This window comes from Sitophilus oryzae, unplaced genomic scaffold (assembly GCF_002938485.1).
Source record: "Sitophilus oryzae breed Bouriz unplaced genomic scaffold, Soryzae_2.0 scaffold_1502_pilon_pilon, whole genome shotgun sequence".
Lineage (NCBI taxonomy): Eukaryota > Metazoa > Arthropoda > Insecta > Coleoptera > Curculionidae > Sitophilus > Sitophilus oryzae.
Genome location: NW_022146173.1, coordinates 1,200,485 through 1,219,951, shown reverse-complemented (window position 1 = coordinate 1,219,951; position 19,467 = coordinate 1,200,485). Strand labels below are relative to the sequence as shown.

The 19,467-nt window shown below is 32.7% G+C and overlaps 1 protein-coding gene across 1 annotated transcript in view; it reads right to left on the bottom strand.

Annotated features, from left to right (window-relative positions):
- Positions 1-1,660: 1,660 nt before the first annotated feature.
- LOC115878231 (protein Gawky-like) overlaps positions 1,661-19,467 on the bottom strand; it is a 61,383-nt gene continuing 43,576 nt past the window's right edge. The window contains 4 exon segments of the mRNA XM_030894655.1: positions 1,661-14,217; positions 14,837-14,987; positions 15,166-15,285; positions 15,562-15,865. Coding sequence (XP_030750515.1) covers positions 14,069-14,217; positions 14,837-14,987; positions 15,166-15,285; positions 15,562-15,865 — 724 coding nt within the window. The 3' untranslated portion in view covers positions 1,661-14,068.

The window sequence follows — 19,467 nt, the reverse complement described above, 5'->3', positions numbered from 1 at the left end:
AATAAGCCCTTAATTACGTTATTTTTACAATATAGTATCAGTAGCCCTCTTGATTAGGCCCATTTTAACAAAAAAATAAGATTGAAACAGTTAGTTTATTTTAAAATCGAAGAAATATCAAAATATCATAATACCAGAGGTATTAATGTCTAATAATTAAGATATTAATAACAGTGAATAAGAAAAGATGATTCAGTGAAGTCATGGTAGGCTTTGGAAAAAAGTTGCTTTTGACGTAATAGTATAAACGTCAAATTGTTATTAGATCAACATTTTGATACTCTAAGCAGCGTTTTTTATCTTTTGATTGCTTTTTCACAATGCCAACAACTTCAACTACTTCAAATAATAAAGGCATTTTGAAAAACCATTTAAAAGATAAAAAAAAACGTTGCTAAGACTATCAAATGTTGATCTAATAACAATTTGACGTTTATACTATTACGTCAAAAGCAACTTTTTTCCAAAGCCTACCATGGCTTCACTGTTTCCTGTTCACTATTATTAATAATAAATATCTTAATTATTAGATATTAATACATCTGGTATTATGGTATTTCGTGGATTTTAAAATAAACTAACTATTTCTATCTTATTTTTTGTTAGAATGGGCCTAATCAAGAGGGCTACTGATACTGTATAAAAATAAGGTAATTAAGGGCTTATTTTTTGGTATTTATTATAATTTTGCTAATATCTTCGGTTTGAAAGAAGAAATCAAGATGCGGTTTTCGCTGACTTTTTAAGCTTTTACTACTCTTTACAACCAGCTAAAATAGTACATACTATCGTACTTAATTTTTTTGAAAAAATGCTTAAATTGTAAAAAAGCGCCCCCTAGCTTCTACGTTCAAAACCTTATTATTATTATTTTTATGGTATAATATAAAGTAAGAAACACTCTTTTAAACGAGCCCTCGTTTGTTGGATTCTGATCATCCAGTCCGGAGTTATTAACATTTAAATAAAGATAGATCTAACCTTCCCCCACCACTTTATTTTAGCAGATAGGGGAAAATTGTTTTAACAAAAAAAATCCAAAATTTACTTAAAATTATGAAGCTATTATTTATAGTACCCATTATCTAGGCAACCACATATTTTTTAAAATTATTATTCTTAACACTAAAACTATCTACATTGACTATGGAGTACGATTTCAGCCATAATCAATGTAACCAAAAATACGAGGAATAATTATATTTTCCATGTATTCTACAACATATTTATTAATCCGTAGTATCTAACTAGCGTGACGTCATAAATCTCGCTCCGAGGCTGTTCTATTAGAGAAGGCATTGCGTCAGCATGGCCGCAAGTTGCTAACCTAATAAAATTAACACTAGAAAAGCCCGCGGGAACTGTCAAATTCAAAGTTATTCGTTTCACAGACTATATCAACTGTTTTATCCAAGCCAAGTTATAAGGTCTCGTAACATCCATGTAAGTTGGCAGCCAGCCTACTAACTTGAATGTTACGAAGCCTTCCGACTTGTCTTGAATAAAATAGTTAATACAATACAAGCAGCGAATAAGTGAGACGCGCGCAGCATTATTGTCAGCATCCAAGTGTATTTGGTCCAAGTACACTTGGACTGTACCAACTCGCCTTTAGGGATTAGGGTATCAAGGGAAAGGGTTAGAAATAAACAAAACCAAATACATTAAGACAACCTTTATTACTGAATGCATACTGGTCATTTGGGTTACAAGTACAGAGCGTAAACAACAGGATGTTGTTCAAAAGCACTTACATAACCTAACTTAATCCTAGGCGCCCATCTGCACTGTATATGTTTATTATTGTTGGGAGACTTGATTGGACTCGCATAAATATTATATAGGCATTTCATTTTCATTTTTTTTTCACTAAAAAATTTAGAATTAAATCGCGACAACAGTGCAGCAGGGTGCATTTAATTTAATAACTTTCAAAATATTTATACAGACTTGAAAATAATTTTCTACGACATTTAATTGAGTTTTCATTTTATAAGTAAGTGTACTATTATTTAAAGGGGTGTAATTATTTTATCATCTCATTTGATTTTCTTATTTTTGTCTAACTTGATATCACCGTGACTTTTGGCCTGGTCCCTGAGTTTACCCTCCCAGTGTGACATGTATTTTTTTAAGTTTATTCTAAAAACTGTCAATATCAGAGATTCGTTTTGTCTTATTTATTTATTTTTTCATTTTAATTAATTTTTCAGATCAGACTTTGTTTTTTTTTGTCGATAGATCTTTTTGTCTATAAATTTCATAGAAAATACCCCTTTGCAAGCGCTTATAGACAATCCAACTAGAAAAATAACGATCAGTTATTTTTTTGGACGGTATAATCATACCGTCAGTCAAACGATGTTTATTTTCTCTAGACACTGTAGATAATAGTAGCGGATAAATATTAAAATTTTAAATTGTCAGCAATATCACATATTTGAATCTGTCAATTACAGGAAATTTCATATTGCCTTATTCGACTCTGAATGAATAATATTGATGATACATAACACGAAAAATACACAATCAAAATCAACCGTGTCTCCAATAATATAAAAAAACACAACCATACGAAGTAAAGACTAAATTCGTAAACTTACAGGCAACATAAGGAACTTTGGAATTTTCTTCATATTTTTGGAAGGTTCGTATAGAGGGCTTAGGGGATGACGAAGTAAACACATATACGAAACACAAGAATGACAATAGACATGGAATAACATGTTCGCATCAGTATGGGCAATCGAAACAGGACTAGACTGAAACAGGAGGGAACTTTTAGGCCATTTGTTGCGGTCGAATAAAAACAACCGACCGAGTCATGTGTGATGCTAAATAATATTAGTATTATTGTTATACAGCGAAGAAAGGATCTTTGTTTACATCTAGGCGAGTCGGACCGTTCTTGTAGATGTCGAAAAAACACCTATCGATTGTACTAGAGATTAGGACAAGAATTTTCTCTCATTTTTAAGTTGACTGGATTTAATTTCTTTAAAAAGAACATTAAAAGGGTAATAGATCGCCTCGGAACGAGACTTCTTACATTAGGCTTCGTGGGTCTTCTGATTTTACTCTGTACCAGTATTTTTTTTTCTTCTTTTAATCTATTAAGGCGGGTTGACACGGTCCAAGTGTACTTGGACCAAGTACACTTGGATGTTGCCAAATAACTGTATTTACCTCTATATCTTCATAAAAGTTTGAAAAAATGAATAACTTAAATTAACGTTCGGGTTTGTTTTTGATTGATGCCCTCTAACGAACAAACGAAGCACTTTTGTAGGGTGTAATTGTATGTGCAATTAATTTATTTTGATTCAAAGAATACGCAGTTGTTCTAAGTCCACGAAATATTGGAAGTCCCTGTTTTGTAGGTCTGTTTTGGAAAAATAAGTATTCAAAAATTTTTTTCTGAAAAACTATGCGTTGTGGCGTTTTTTTAACAAGAGATAAAAAATGTAGTAAATACTAGAAGGAACATTTAACGAAAAGAGTCGTCGGTTGAGTTGGAAAATATTTATACTAAAATTTATGTAGGGGTGGAGATAGTTTTCACCCTTCCCGTATTTTTGCTTGTGTGATTTTTGTGAATATCAAATGTTAAACCACTTAGCAAAACAAAGACACCCAAAATCTCATTCAAATAGGAATAATGGTTCTTAAAATATCTGAAAAAATGTGATTATTTTTAAAGTTTAATGCCCTCTAGCGGACAAACAAAGCACTTTTGTATAGAGGTAAATTGTGTCAAATGAACTTCTTTTAATTCCAAAAATACGTAGTAGCTCTATGTCCACGGAATATTGGGACGCCCTGTATATGGCAGCATCTTAGTGTACTTGACTGGTACCGTGTCAACCGGGCTTTAACAACATTTAATATTAACTCAATAGTATTTTTAAACTTTAAAACTCGTATATTTTGGACTAATATCAGACGCCCAAATTAGCCGTTATTTTTTCGCATATTATTTTATTTATACCGAAATAATTACCTAAAGCTATTTATTATTAATATTTAATACACTATAAATATCCAAGTATATCACAAAAATTGTACTCATATCACAAAACAAACGAAATCACAATTCAGTCCTCGCCCAAAATGTAAACAAAGATTTTTTACTTCTTTCCACAGTCCGATGTTGTATATATAGATAAAATGCGACAAAATAGGATGCACTTATACATTATTAATCATAAACATCTGTAAATAAGTTTGGTTAATCGTTAGTCCACAAACGACGAAACGTTTGCACGCCACAGTTGGGAGAAACTTGGATTTTTTTTTGTTTTTTTTATTCAGTTCCTAATATTTAAATACATAACACATTTCCTATACTAATAATTAAGTAGTTAATACATAATATACTATGAAATTATAACAATTGTACAAGATTTCATCAGCCATATATACACATATTGCATTTATAAGTTAATATACACAGCAAGTAAGCGTACGCGACTACGGAAACTTGGCATCGCCGCAATCGCCATGAGCAAAAGGTTTCTAAGCGAAATTTTGGCACGATCGTTTTTTTATGTTTTTTTTTGTTAACTAATTAACCAATGTGTCTTTTTTTATCTTCTATCAGTATTCATTTGATATGACAAGAAAATACCTCGGCGGACTATATTAAAAAATATATATTGGAGATTCCTTTTTTTAATACATTATTCAAATTAAGCTGCTATTTAGAGCACCTTTAATCGTGGACCTAGTGTTCTCTCCCGGCTCCGAAACTAAGTTCTCGGTCTTAAAGGGACTTTTAGGGAACCCCCTGAAATAAAAGGGTTAGAGTAAAGGTCCCGTTAATCCCTCGGTATCCCTCTACAGTCTTTTAGGTCTCTCTTGACCGCTTTAAATCCGACGAGCTTTTATCTATCTACGAATCTTATTAATCTACGATATACTAGACAGAGAGCACACTTGTTTGTCATTTTTAAGGCATTACCGTTTTTATTCTTTATTTATTTTATTCATATAGTTTTTTTTTTGATTTCCTAAACAACGAAAACGAAAATGTCTCTTTCTTTGAACGTAAATTTAAATAAATAATTTAACAAGATATCTCTAAAAACAACTCGATTACCTAAGGAATGTATTTTCATTTAGTTATTCAGTATATTTGACTTAATTATTAAAAACCTTACGTAACTAGAAGAGTGACGATAAACTCTAAAACACCTGAGACTGAGGGCCTAACGTCTGCTTCATTTTTACCTCACGGCTATCTATCTACTTTCTTTATTTTTGAATTTCGTTTTTGAATATGCTCCGGTTCAGATAAACAAAACGCCTTTATTTTTCGGGTTAGTACGATCAACGAAACGTTATAGTACAATTAACCTACACATATAACTCTTTGATTATACTTAGGACATACAATATTCTTTTTACAGTTGGCAGTACCATGCTAGCTTTAAATCGTCGCCCGAGGACGAGATCAACAAAATTACATTTCGACAGGTCTCGAACAGAAGCAAGTTTATTTAAAAAAAAAAAGGTTGAATTGTACTAGATTAAAATGAGGTTATACTTGCTTTTGTTCGCGTCTGATCGAACTAAGTCAATCAAAAACTCACACCCTTACTTATGTTCTATTTTCGACTATTTTCTGCGTTAATTTTTATACATTGGTGGGGGCTACAACCATAGCCGCTTTATTTAAAATATACACACACGTTCAATTCGCCTAAATAGTTTTATTTTTCTTTAATTAAAACCCTGTCTAAAAGTCAGGCCCGTTTATATTATTTTGAATTGCACATATTCGTAGGCACTTAAGTTTTTGTGCGGCGAACACCGAGCAAACGTCCGCGGTTGGTCCGTTTCCTCGGTGACGCGCAAAGAAAACGCACTGGTATGTTGAAATCATCGTAAACGAGGAGGAAAAAACACAAACAAAATAACATATTTGTTATGCTCGGCGCATACGGAATAAGAAGCACTAAAAACTATTACTATCACAACCTTTGTTGGAAGAATTTGGCGAAATTCGAAGAAATTTAATAAATTCAGCGTTTAAATATATGACACTTGTGGTCTTTGGTATATAGTAACGAGTATTTAAATAAAACAAAAAAATAAAAGAGACTTAATATCATACACATACCGATGGCAAGAAAATCTGTGCAAAAAGGAAGATTGAAAGGGGTGGAAATATATATAGTAACAACTAGAAATACAAAGCGTATGTTTGTATGTGACACGATTATATATTAGTAGTAATATAATAATACTTGAAAAGGACAGACAGTAAGTTATATAAAGTATATTGCACAGTGTTTTTTTTTCTTCTATTTTATTACAGAGTATGTAACTTGTCGCTATCCATATTAATACTAAAACGTTATAATAAATGACTAAATGCTGCCACTAGATAAGTAACATTTCCATTGTTTTAAGTATACGAACTAGATTTAATTACCCCTCAACCATATTTTTTTTTGTAAGTTTCTCCCAACTGTGGACCAAACAGACGTTTCGACATTTACGACCGAAACAAATTCATAAAAAGGGACTTCGTACCTTTTATTTTCTTAAATCAGGCTCAGAATATGGCCTTTGCTACAACACATTCGATAAAAAAGGAATATATAGTTCATTTTTAAAGACTTCAAGTTAGTTTACTCATGTCGATGTTAAAAGTCAAATTACACTAGTCATCCGGCATATTTAGACTGATATTATATGAAGGTTGACATTTATCGTTACCAGCGAGAAAAATAAGGCCTGATGGCTCACGTCTGACGGCATAGAAGAGAGGCGAAAAAGGCCCCTTCACACTCTAAATACAAACTTTGGTTGAATTTTATTTTTAAGTTAATAATACAATGTTTGACTGTTTTTAATGTAATCCAAAGTTATTATTGATAAAAATATTGTGTTATGTCAAATAATGTTGTTAAAAAAAATATTTTTAAGTTAGTTTATCCTCGGCCTTTCTTTGATGACGTATCAGACTTTTACGTCATAGTTGTATGGCCTTCTTTTTCTTGATGGTCACGCATTTATTGATGTTTTGGTTAAATAATAACAAATACAAACACAAAGCAGTTCATTTTAACTGACATAATCGACAGGAGATAGAGCTCTTTCAATATCGACATGAGTAAACCGGTATAGTACGTTCAATAACAAATAAAAATGTCAAATACAACAGTCAATCTTAAAGCTCACTAGTACTATTGAGATATCTCTTGCGGGATAAGACTTGAGAGACCAAGCAGGTCACGACCGGTTAATTTAATTTTACAAATTTATATTTATTTATATAACAAGTCAAGAGGCACATCAATTGGTATTATCAAGTGTTAAACACGGCGCTAATATTTTTATTTTGCACGATTTCGACCGTACAATATACAAGAAGCGACAAGCGTTACAGATTGCGTGACATTGGCATTCCTTCTTGTCTTATTTTTAAATAGTTTTAATGTTCTCGTTTTTTTTATTGATCTATTATTAATAATATTACACCGAAACACGACGTGATCTTAGAAAAAACAGCGTTAAAAATTGCATTATCCATTTTTTCTTTAAAAAAGTCATATATACTTTAAAAATTAAACGTATTATTATTGCCGATTCATAAAAATAACTCTATATATTTATATTATCTATAAGTCAGGATTACACTTTTGGCAGACTTAAATGTGACCTTGTCAAAGTTGCATTAAGACCGATTTGAATTCGCACTTTGTTATTAATAAACAAAAACGTTTTTTTTTTCTTTATTCTACCCCAATAGGTGTATCGCAGAAAGTTTCAAGGTATTAAATTTATTATTATTACTGATATGATTTTGGAAAATAAGAGTCGATGGGATTTTCTGTCACAACTTTGGCATTTTTTCCTCCAAAACAAAAAGAGAAGCTTTTTTCCTTAGTTTAGGTGCACAACAAAAATTCAGTACGATTATAATTAAGTCTTGAAACGGAAGGAATATTTCCCGTTTTTTTTTAGATATAGAGGATGTTTTTTTTCGAAAAATATTTATTAGGTCAAGACAGGGTAAAACAACTCTTAAGAACTACCGAACACCGAGAATAGTCTACTACACTAGGGACACCTTGGTGCCATTCATATTCTAATTTACCACTACTATAATGTTCATTATATAATATATTCTTTAATTAATAATATATATGTAATATATATAGTATTTAGTGGCAATGATTAAATATATAATATATACTTGAAAACACAAGTGGCACTTTGATCACAAATACTGTAAACCTAAATCAAATACTAACGGTTCTTTTTTTTCTCGTTTCCTTTCTTTTACAACATTAAAATTAGCTAAGTTCGCGCGCGGATTTAAGTAATTTGGTTTAATTTTTTCTCATTTTTTTTAAGTTACGTATCAAGTATTTGCTGGTTGTACATAAACGGTATGTGTTCCTTCGTTGCTGTTAAATGTATTGCAAAAGATCAGGTAACAAAGGTTCAGCTCTGTTCAGAAATTGCTCCGAGATATTTTTGGGGGTCGTCTGATGTGTTCTAGAATAAGGTTACTTTTCAGCCACATGTAGTTTTTTTTCTTTTGTTGTTGTGCAGAATCTATCCTACTTAATTTATGATATTTATTTAAGCTGAGCTTATAATATACTTATAGTCTAAGTTTTTTTTTGTTTTTTTTTAATAATATATATTTTTTTCTTTAAATAAACAACGTTATAACCTACATATTGAAAGGTACACGAATATCAGACATAAACAATTACTGGAATATAAATTCGCATTTTAAGAGTTTCACACCAAAATGCAAAATTTATAATTTCAATTTTTCATTTTAAATTCATTAAATTAGTAAGTAAATCACAATACTGCTTTGGCAGTTGGAGATGACCGCCGAAAAATACCGTTCAGTTTGTGTGAAGTGGCGTCTATCTACAACTGTCAAATTATCTTAACTTAATACATAGATCACTGGTAAAAATCCACTTCAAAGCATTAGGTGAGTAAACTGTTTGGTTTTTGATTCATTATTGTTTTACTATAATCGGTTTCGTTAACTGCCCCCTAAAATTTCAGTATAGTTAGTATCACACATATAAAGTCAGTTCAAGAGATTTTTTACACCCAAGCTGTTCGTGTATTTATTGACTACTACTAGTAGTCAGATAAGTATACATACCGTCTGATCTAAATCGGTGGTCTGTATTTTAATGAGTAAAATAGAGATAAAGGACTGACTTATGTAGTTATAACCAGTTGATAAGACAGATACAAATAAGTGCAGAGTTGCCGGTTCTTACATTTGATTTAAGCACCCATAGAATTTAAAAGATTACGTGACTATAATAACGGTCTAACCCTTGCTGCAAGACTGTTCAAAACGCCTTGTTTAGTTTTAAGTTTTATTGAAAAATGCGGCAATACCGCATAGAAATTATCAGCCCACTTGTCGCTCTTTAGCTAAAATCCAGACCACCGATTTGGTATGTCCAGGTCTGTATAAAAATATGCGTCAATTATATGTAAAACAATGTAACTCAAATTTTAAATAGATATTTACCGATAAAATGCATTCTAAATAGTGAAGTAATAATGATAAGACACAGATACAGAAATAATAAAAGTTATCCCAATACTTGAGAGTCAAAAAAATATCTCAACTCTTTTTAGAGAATTTAAAATAAAGTATTTTGGTGTATTACATGATACAATTACTGTTCTCCATTCACGCAGTTGTGCAGCTCTGAACTGTTCAAGAACGCGATACTCTCCCTCCATTCAATTGAGTCATAAAGTTCAGAACTGTGTTAGAACTGTACCGCGCCATATGAAGACACCAGGCTATCGCGCACAGCTCCTTTCAGAACCGTTCTCGAGTAGCCCAGGGCGTAAAGCTCTGGAACTTGAAATTCGCGAATGGAGGACAGCAAATAACGGAAGATAAGATCCTTGGCGGTCGCAAATTTGTTCTCCGCCCACATGACGTCACGTAGTAATTTTCTGTTAAGCTCCGCCCACTACATACTACATAATATCTTATCTAACCGTTCTTGTATCATGGGTGTATTATATAAAAAAAAACAATTTTCTAAGCATTGTGAATAGAAAAAATCTGTCTCAGACTTTATATATGAGACACATCTCTATAGCTGAAAGTTTAGGCTTTTCCAAGGAAACGATATGCCTAAATAGGAACGAACGGTGTGTACCGTTTAGTTCAAACCGAAAACCTGATAAAGTGGTACTTTGTAGTGGCGGATTTCAGTACTATATTAAAAAATATAATTATATTACACTTAAACATACATATATAGAGAGAAAGAGGATTTTGTAATTATTCCCTAATAGTTATTCGTGAGCAGAGTGAAAACAAATTGTTCAGCCCCTTTTATTGCGCATAGTATGGTCAAAATCTGAAGATCGACTCTGTTCTTCGCCCAGTTTGATAAAGATATGAAAAAAAGTCGTACCATCTTCTTTCATTTTTTCGAAAAATAAAGAGAGGGTGGTTAATTGAGCGAACCGAATGCACGTGAACGCGGGTAACTATCATTTCTTCGCACCAATCGAAACCACCCCGATGAAGGCCTCGGTGTTTACAAATGGGGTAGGGCTTGCGTGAGCCCTTTCGCACACCTAGGCTCGCAAAATAGCGCACATCGTACGAGTCTTTTCGCGGTTAGGTCATATTACAATCTAATAATTAAAACGTATGATTCAGAGTTTTGTGGTTGTCCGATTGATTATATAAGAACACACATTTATATCCCTACTACCAAATTCCTTAAATACTAATTAATATCGTAATACCTAAAGTCTAATACATATATACTAAAATGTAAATTGGCAATAAGATACTAAATATTCTCTATTGGAACTTGAGAGAGGCTTATTTTTTCCTAGAAGGTTTTCGTATAAAGCGTCCTCGTTTTATCATTTAATTTCCTTTTAATTATTTAAAGCATGTGTGTGACGACCGGCTAGGAAAAAACAGCCAATTTTGCACCATTAAATTCAACAAACGTCCGCCGGGTGGATTAAACGTTACGATTTAGAAAAATTGTGATCGAATCTAGCTTGCTTTCAAAAAAATAAAATTTATATTTTTCTCTTTCGTCTCCCGCTGATATAAGTTCGATTATTGTTCCGTTATTTGTGCACGATATGACTTGTATGATGAGTTCTTTAATCCACCAAGCTGACGTTCGACATTTTTAAAAGCTAATAATAAAGTAAGAAAAGAAACAGTTTTTTTTCTTGTTTTTTATGGTTATTTTTAAAAATTAAAAAGCCACTTAAAAGTCACAGCACAGTTATGTACTCTTTTTTAAAACTGTTAGTTCATTCAAATGATCTTTTTCTCCTGTGAATACCAAACGAAAGGTTGGCTCTTCGCGTCTCGAGTTAGTTTGAACACCGCACCAAACGGGACATATAAATGCACACGATAAAATAACAACAATTTCATGATTTACTTTATTCGCTTCAGTCTTTTCGCCTAACTAGAGTTTTCTTAGGTAACTTGCGCAAATGGAAACAACACTAAAAACACACGAGATAAAAAAGGACTAGATAAATACTTGCGATCAATAAATATAAGTTCAGGATAGTAACGGGTTCGGAATCGAACAAAATATATTTTTATGTTAAGAACTAAACGAAAATTTTACTTTTTCTACACTTTAGTTCAAATTTTGCCATGATTATTTAATGAATCATTTGAAGTTCTTCTTTAACGTTGCAAATTAACTATTTTTTTTATCAAATCGAGAAACAGACGTCATCACGATAAAGCTTTATGAGGATTTATATGTATATACACTGGATATAAACTTTGATTGCACCTAGGTTTTTATGAATAGTTGAGCATAAAATTTATAAAATATAAACTAGATTGGTACTCCGTACCAAAATAGTAAAGAATTTATGACAATTTTGACAATAGTTTTAATATTAAGAAAATTTTATTGCAAAAAATATGTTCTTCTTGTTGACTAGTTTTTAATTTTATTTTGTCTTCTTTCAATGACGTATCAGATTTTGACGTCAGATAACAGTCAAACCCTTGTCAAGGCGTTGAAAACTTTATAACCTCATATTTTCAGAACTTTTTTAAACTGATCAAAGCCCAAAATGTTAAGTTTTCAGAAAATTTTCGTTTAGTTCTATGTAAACCGAAAAAAAAAATCGGCGATTTGGACTCGATTCCGCTCTTAGTTCAGCTGCCTTACGCGAATTATTTGTAAGTAGTGGAAAAATGAGATGATCCTCGATGAAACCTAACGCGGTTTAAATTCTATTTAAGTCCAAAAATACATCACAGCTCAAACAGCAGCATTGTTAAGGCAAAAACCGGGTAGAGTGCCTCGCAAATTCACTTTTAAAATATATATATTTATTAGATATTCAATAAAAATAATCGTAAAAATTAAAACTAAACTAAAAACGACCAGCTTGCTCGCTTGCTTTCCATTTGCCAACCCTGTTTGTTCGAATGTTCAAAATAACGAAAAGGAGACTTTTAGGCGTCTTTCATTCCCTTCCACACTGTTAGCTATAAAGTTGAATCTCGTATGAACACCACAATAACACGTTTTTGTTTCTCTTATTGTGATCGAAGACAATCACAGTATACAGACTAAAAAATGTAACGATATTCAATGTCTACGGCTAACACATCCATTAAATACACATTTATCATATAATTATAAGGGTATATTATAATATATTAAATTTTATTATTAATTAGAACGATATATTGGTTTTATTTTTAGTGTTTTCTTTTTTTAAGAATTTTATTACTAAGTTTATGAATACTTTTCATTTTGCGTGCAGTCTAAAAACTGATTGTGTGGTGTTTTTTTTATTTTGGGACTAATCCAACCCAAAAAATTACTTTAGATAACAGCTTACGTAAACATGTATATTTGTAAGTGTATTTTGATATATCAGGAATAAGAGATCACAGGTTCTGCGGGGATAGAGAGTGGAGGCGGAGTTCGAATGGGCGGGGCCCGTTCGGAGTCACGCCCCCTTATACGATAGAAGAAACGAAAACTAGCACCCTCATCGTACTTAATATACCCCAGCAAATGCATAAAAACGCTCGAAAATAATTATTAATAGTAATAATAAAAGAAATAGGATACACATGCCACGAAAATAATTGTAACCACACCGGGTCCGTAAAAAATAACTTAGGTACTTTAAATTACGATTAAACAACTAAAACAACGTTAATAATATAATATATAATAGTGTTAATATTTAGGAAAATATGCAATTACGAGAAAAGTCTAATATAATATATTATTACGTCTAAGAGCTCAAAATATATATAAAATGTAATTAATTATCATGAGTGTTTTGGTCACATAATATACATATATATTTCAATATACAATATATTAAATCTTAAACCTTGCTTAAAGTGGACTAGTTCGGGTTACATTTTATATGATTTTTTTTCAATTTTTTTCTATATAGGTCGCTAAGTGCGTTTGAAAATTGAGCTCAGTACCGAACGCGTTGGCGATCGTGTCTATTCATTTTAAGTCACTTATCATGATAAAAAGAAAACTGGTCGCGCGACGACCGGTTTCATTTTCAGTTTAAAGCTACTCTCCCTCCTCCCCATTGTCAAGCTATAGCCAATTCGAAAATAATAAAATACTACAAACATATTTGATTAATAGAAAGAGAAAAAAAACAAATGGCAACTTCAAAAATAAATAAAAATCTTCTTTCAATTTCATATCGCAATATACAGGAATCACGTTACATTTGGTTTAACCGCCTGCCCTAAAATTTTATAATCTAAACCGTAATAATAAAAAAAAACAAAAAACATTCTAAAAACAACAATCGTTTCGAAATTGCCGCGTAAAAGTCGGTATGTAATAATATACATTTACAATAACAATAAAAGAGTCAAAATGGTAAATATCAACAAAATTTTGTTGTGTAAAACTTATAGTTAAACGTGAAAAAAGCGCGTCTTTCTAACTAGAGCTTAACTATTTGTTTTAATATCGCTTGTTCTTAGCATGTTTTTCTTTTCACCTCTTTGTTTTTTGTTGTCGCTCAGTATTAGTTCGTTTTACATGGACTCGCCGCCCAACAGGTCGTTGGGCAGGAACGAGTTGAGGCTGGAGGGCGTGGCCCGGGCGGGGTCGGCGCTGTCGAGGGAGGAGTTGGTCCATAGACTAGAGGGGTTGTTGGACCAACCTGTGCTCCACGTGTCGCCACCTGCAAAACACAAAATGTATTGAAATTTGTGAGCGTTAGGGTATTTCAAAATAAAAATTTTTTTTTTTTCTTATGGTGTTGAAGAGTTGAAAGTACATTTAAAAACAAAATTTTGGCGCCTAGTAAAACCTTAATATTAATATTAAGGTTGAATTTGAATAATTTCCGAATGGTTTGTTTTCGCAACGTCCTCGTGAGAAGATTTATAGGAAATTTCACGCTCTACAAAAAATGTCTGAAGGTTGAAGATCGTCAGATCAACCATCTCAAAGATATCAGCAATCAAAAATAACACCAATCGAAAATTTCAAATATTTTCCCATAAAACTACAAAAAAATATCATATTCGATATTTATATTTTTTTTTCTGTAAAATCACTTCAATTCTGTTAACCTATGACTGTTATCAATTTTTTTTGTTAATTTACTCAACCGTCCTCACAAAATGCTCAAATATATAAATAATAATCAGAAACGGTTTCATCATAATTTTTTTGAATGAAAATTTATGATTAATTTAAAAAAAAACAAATTTGGGAATAGTTTTCAAACAGTTGGCACAGATTAATAAAACGATGTAACTTTTTATAACTGGGTGATTGTGAAGATTCAACCATACCTGGCTTAGAAGAAGAATTGCGCCATCCTCCCGAAGAGCCTCCTTGTTGATTGGCAATGCTTTGTAAAAGCGAATTGGCGTCCCAGTCAGTAGGATTCTCAGCCAAAATTGTAGTGTTACCAAGTACACAATTGTTTAGAGCAGTCTGAGCCTAAAATTACATGACATTATTAACTACAAGTCATAAAAATAGCAATGAAAACAATTTAAATTTATTTAGTCATAGTAAAATTTTTAATCAAAATCTTCATGAATTGGATCCAATTTATAATCATTCAGGAAAACGATGAAGGAAAAAACTAATAAATATTGCAAAGCAAAGTACATACCTTTGTGGCTTCTTCAACAGATGAGTATCTGGCAAGAGCAAATCCTTGATGTAGTTGAAGGTGAAACCTGTGCAAAGGACCATGTTGCATGCACAACGTCTTTAGTGTAGATCCATCAATCTGCAACAAAATTTTATTAATCATAAGGTTGCTGTAAATTCCGCAAATCATGCACCATACGAGTTCCATGGCATATAATTTCTGTCATAGTTTATAATTAAAAAAAAATATAATAAATCTCACAATATCCACGCACAGATTTTTCAAATAAAAACAGATAAGTTGAAACTTATAAAAATGCAAACAAAACACTTTTGTAAAGACACGTGAGCGACTTTTGTTAATTTTTATTTTTATGCTAATTTACTGATGTTATTAGCTGTTCCTAAAACCCACCTGCGCCGTCAAATTCCTCAGCCACAGCCACGGCGAGGATCCGCCTCCGCTGCCGCCCCAATTTCCAGAGTTCCTCTGTCCCGCGCCGGCGCTGCCTCCCCAAGAGGCCGCGCCTCCGCCCAACTGGCCGGTCCAGCCGTTGGCCAAGGAGGCTCCTCCTCCGCCGCCACCGCCTCCTTTCGCCGATAGGCCAGGGGGCGGGCCGCGCGACTTGGGCGCCCCCCACAGCTCCGAGGTGACAGCTGTGGCAGGGTTCAGGTCGCCGAGGCCGCCCCTGCTGCTGGGCAGTTTGATTTGAGGACTGCTGTAAAGAAATTGAAAAAAAAAACACAAGTGGTAAAAATTGGGAGTATGTAAAAGAAAGTGGTGGGAGTTTAAGAAAAAATATCATTTAGGAGTTTATCCGCAATTGTTTTCAGTAATTGGATCCGTTGTTTTTAATCATTTAAAATAGGGTTTCAATTTAACACATAACGTTTTACATGTCAGTCTTAACCTATAAATTCATTAGAAGACAGGAGAGATAAGTGTTTTATTTTTAAATTGTTATATAATGTTATAATTTCTCCTGACTTAATAGAACGAATAAACTTTGTAGTTAACCCTAGAAACTTTCATCATAATAATATGCTGGCTAATGGTAAATTCAATATGAGGCATTATCAAAATATGCCTCTTAACCAGCTAATGCTTGAATGAAAACCTTTTACATTTTAGGAGTGCCCTATAATACATTTATTTAACTAGACTGGGAAGAATTATGGTTGAACTGTAATGTGTGAAAGTATTTTTTCTTGTTTTAAAAATGATTTTAAGAGTGTCTTCCAGATTACACTTATATATTCATATATCTTTGATATTCATAGGTATGTATTGTATTTACATATTGTTTGTTTCCTTACTTTTAGATATTTATGTATGTCTTTTTTATTTGACTTGTAAATGTAAAATAGATTACCGTTTGTAATAATAAATAAATAAACATTGTGTGTAGAACAAAAAACACAGTGTCAATGTCACAATTAGCTTGAGTTTACAAATGAACTTTGAAGCATAAATATAAGTTTGTAATAAAAATCCATGTTTACGCTTTTCAACTTCACTTTAAACATAATGTTATGTTATAATTCGTAAAAACCGTAGGTCAGGGATGACAAACCTTTTTAACGCGTGGGTCAAATTTTGTTCATACTTTTTTTACTACTAGCTTGTAGGTCACCGATGCTCCTTTGTACCAGAGTTAAGTTTAAAAAATTTTACTGAGTATTTAAAAAAACATGTTTAAAATCCAATTGGCTTAACTAGTAAAAATGGCGTGGTTTAACGATTTTTTTTTCAAAAACAAACTATGAGTAAAATTATACACTTTGGTATTTTGCAAACACAAAAAATCAAACTGAAGGTTATAGACAGTATTTAAATTGCTTTTGTGTCAATGCCTGTAAAAATACAAATAAAATATAAATTATCCACACAAATTAGAAAACCAAAATAAACCCCTGTAAACAAAGTAGGACACTGACTGACTCACGATAGGGTCACATGTTCGCCATCACTGCCGTAATCAAAACGCTAGTATGTACTCGTTATAAGCAGTTTCAGAAGCTTCCCTCCCTCGTTCCGCATCTTAAGCAACCAGATGTGAGCACTCAGTCTCTGGGAATTTCGTTGGTTCGTCGCCTAATCCTGGCAACGATGCCGTCCAGAAAATCCCCCCACCTGATCACCAGATATCCTCTGATAATTTCAGGGGACTCAAAACAAGGAAGAGGCGCTCCTTCTGTGCTCTCAAAATCGATCATTTCGATCATTAACCACGGTTAGTCAGTTTTGGTCGACTTTTCAGTCACGAGAGCAAACCTGAGGTGGTTGCGTACCAGCTCGTTGGTTAGCCCCAAGAACAGTTAACCTAATAGGACTGCTCATTCAGCCAAAAGTGTCCGCCAGGTGCATGCAAAAACTACTCGCTTTGTGGCGTCATTGTAGCCCTTGTCATGGTTATAAGTCCTTATCCGGCAACCAATAATACACACACGTGCATTATTGGTTACCGAATGCAAAACGTCCATTATTTAGTTTATTTATTTAAACACCTTATATGTATGCAGTATAGAAAATTAACTGTATAAATCGTATTAAATACTTGGATAATGCATTTTAAGAACAGCAGGTCCCAGCATCACCTTTTGCAAGCATTCTTTTTAGAGTACTTCCATATTTTGCTTTAAAATAATTAATAAACAAAATCGTGGGCACTTAGTATGCACTTTGTCACAATCCACAACACAAAATGAACGTATTTATACACTCTATAGCTCTAACAACTTTAAAGACACCTTTTTCACATTTAAAATTGACAAAATAATTAACTCAAAATTTCTCAGCTGTTATTTTCATAAGTTTACCATAGGCAACTAATAATACACACTATCATGACAAGGCTTTGACAAGGACTACAATGACGTCACAACTGTCAGCTGAAGCGCGGGAAGAGGCGAACGTACGTCTTATTAGAATGGGCAATCCTATTAGTTTACCGTTCTTGGGTTAGCCCTCTCGACTAGTCGACGGCTGACTGGTGTGTTTTGTTCCAGAAACTTTGGTTCTCTTGGTTTTTGGTGATTCGCCTTGAGAACCCTGCCTCTTGGTAGCCTCAGTAACCTTTGCATCGGATTTTTTGAGCTTAAAGAGGAGTTTAGACTCTCAAAATTTGCGCAAACTGGTTTGTGAAATCCATTTTGTACTAATATATCTTTCTTTTACACATTCAGTGAGTTGATGCTATTAATTCTTCTGACGATTTCTGTTTAAACAGTCTAAAAACATTCAATAAACAAATTTTGTGGTTAAATCTCAACCAACAAATATATCGAAATTATCTTAAACTGTGTTGTAACGTTCAATTAGAAATCAAGACGAGACAGATTTTCTCCAAAAAAATCTATGGGTATTTCGCCACTACTGTAAGAAAATTTACAAAATAAAATAGTTATTTTTAAAAATGGTAATGGAAGAAGCAATAGCCTCTAAGAGAAAAATAAAAAAGATTATAATATAACCTAATAAAAATAAATGTATTGCTCATGCGTCTGTAGATGTTAGTAATGTATGGCAATCGCTTCTTTGATTTTAAAGAACATAACATAAAAAAACATAACATACTTAAAAAATTAAAAATAATCATACAGAAAGTTTGAAGCTTTTTGGTTTTACTTTATTAAGAAAATGTTTTCAGGTAGTAATTATAAATTTTGAAGTTTAACTTGATATAACGTCATTATAACAGAACGTCAACGGTTTTTGTAGACGTATCTATTTAAAAAAACTAAAGTGTTCTCGAATAGTTGCATTTAGATATTTGAAAGTTTTTTTCCTTGCCTTTTGTGTTATTTTTTTGCTTTCGACGACGGAAAGAGATATACTTTCCGAAACGGTAAGCATTTTTGTCCGTCAGGCAAATTTGTTATTAGTAAACCATTGCTAACAAAAAATAACTATTTTATTTTGTAGATTTTCTTACAATGGCGAAATACCCATAGGACTTTTTTAGAGAGATGAACCCGCTACAGAGGTATAGGTATTTTTTGAGACAGATTTTGTTCAAGACAAATTTTTGAACTATAGCGATTTCTGCATTTTACGATTTATTGGTACACTTTGGCGTGCACAAGCCAGTTTGTACAAATTATCAGAGAGTCTAAACATCCCTTTATACTCTTTCCACTGCTTGGTACTTCAGCTTTTCATCACTGTCGCGGTCATTCACCATACCTTTGTCTTCATTTTTGGCAAGCTTGCCCAAAATGTACAGAGCTTTCTGGTATAGTTGTTTGAACCGCTGGAGCGCTCAAGGGTTTGGGTTTTTTCGATGTTGCACTATGACTAGTGCTATCGACTTTTTTGGGG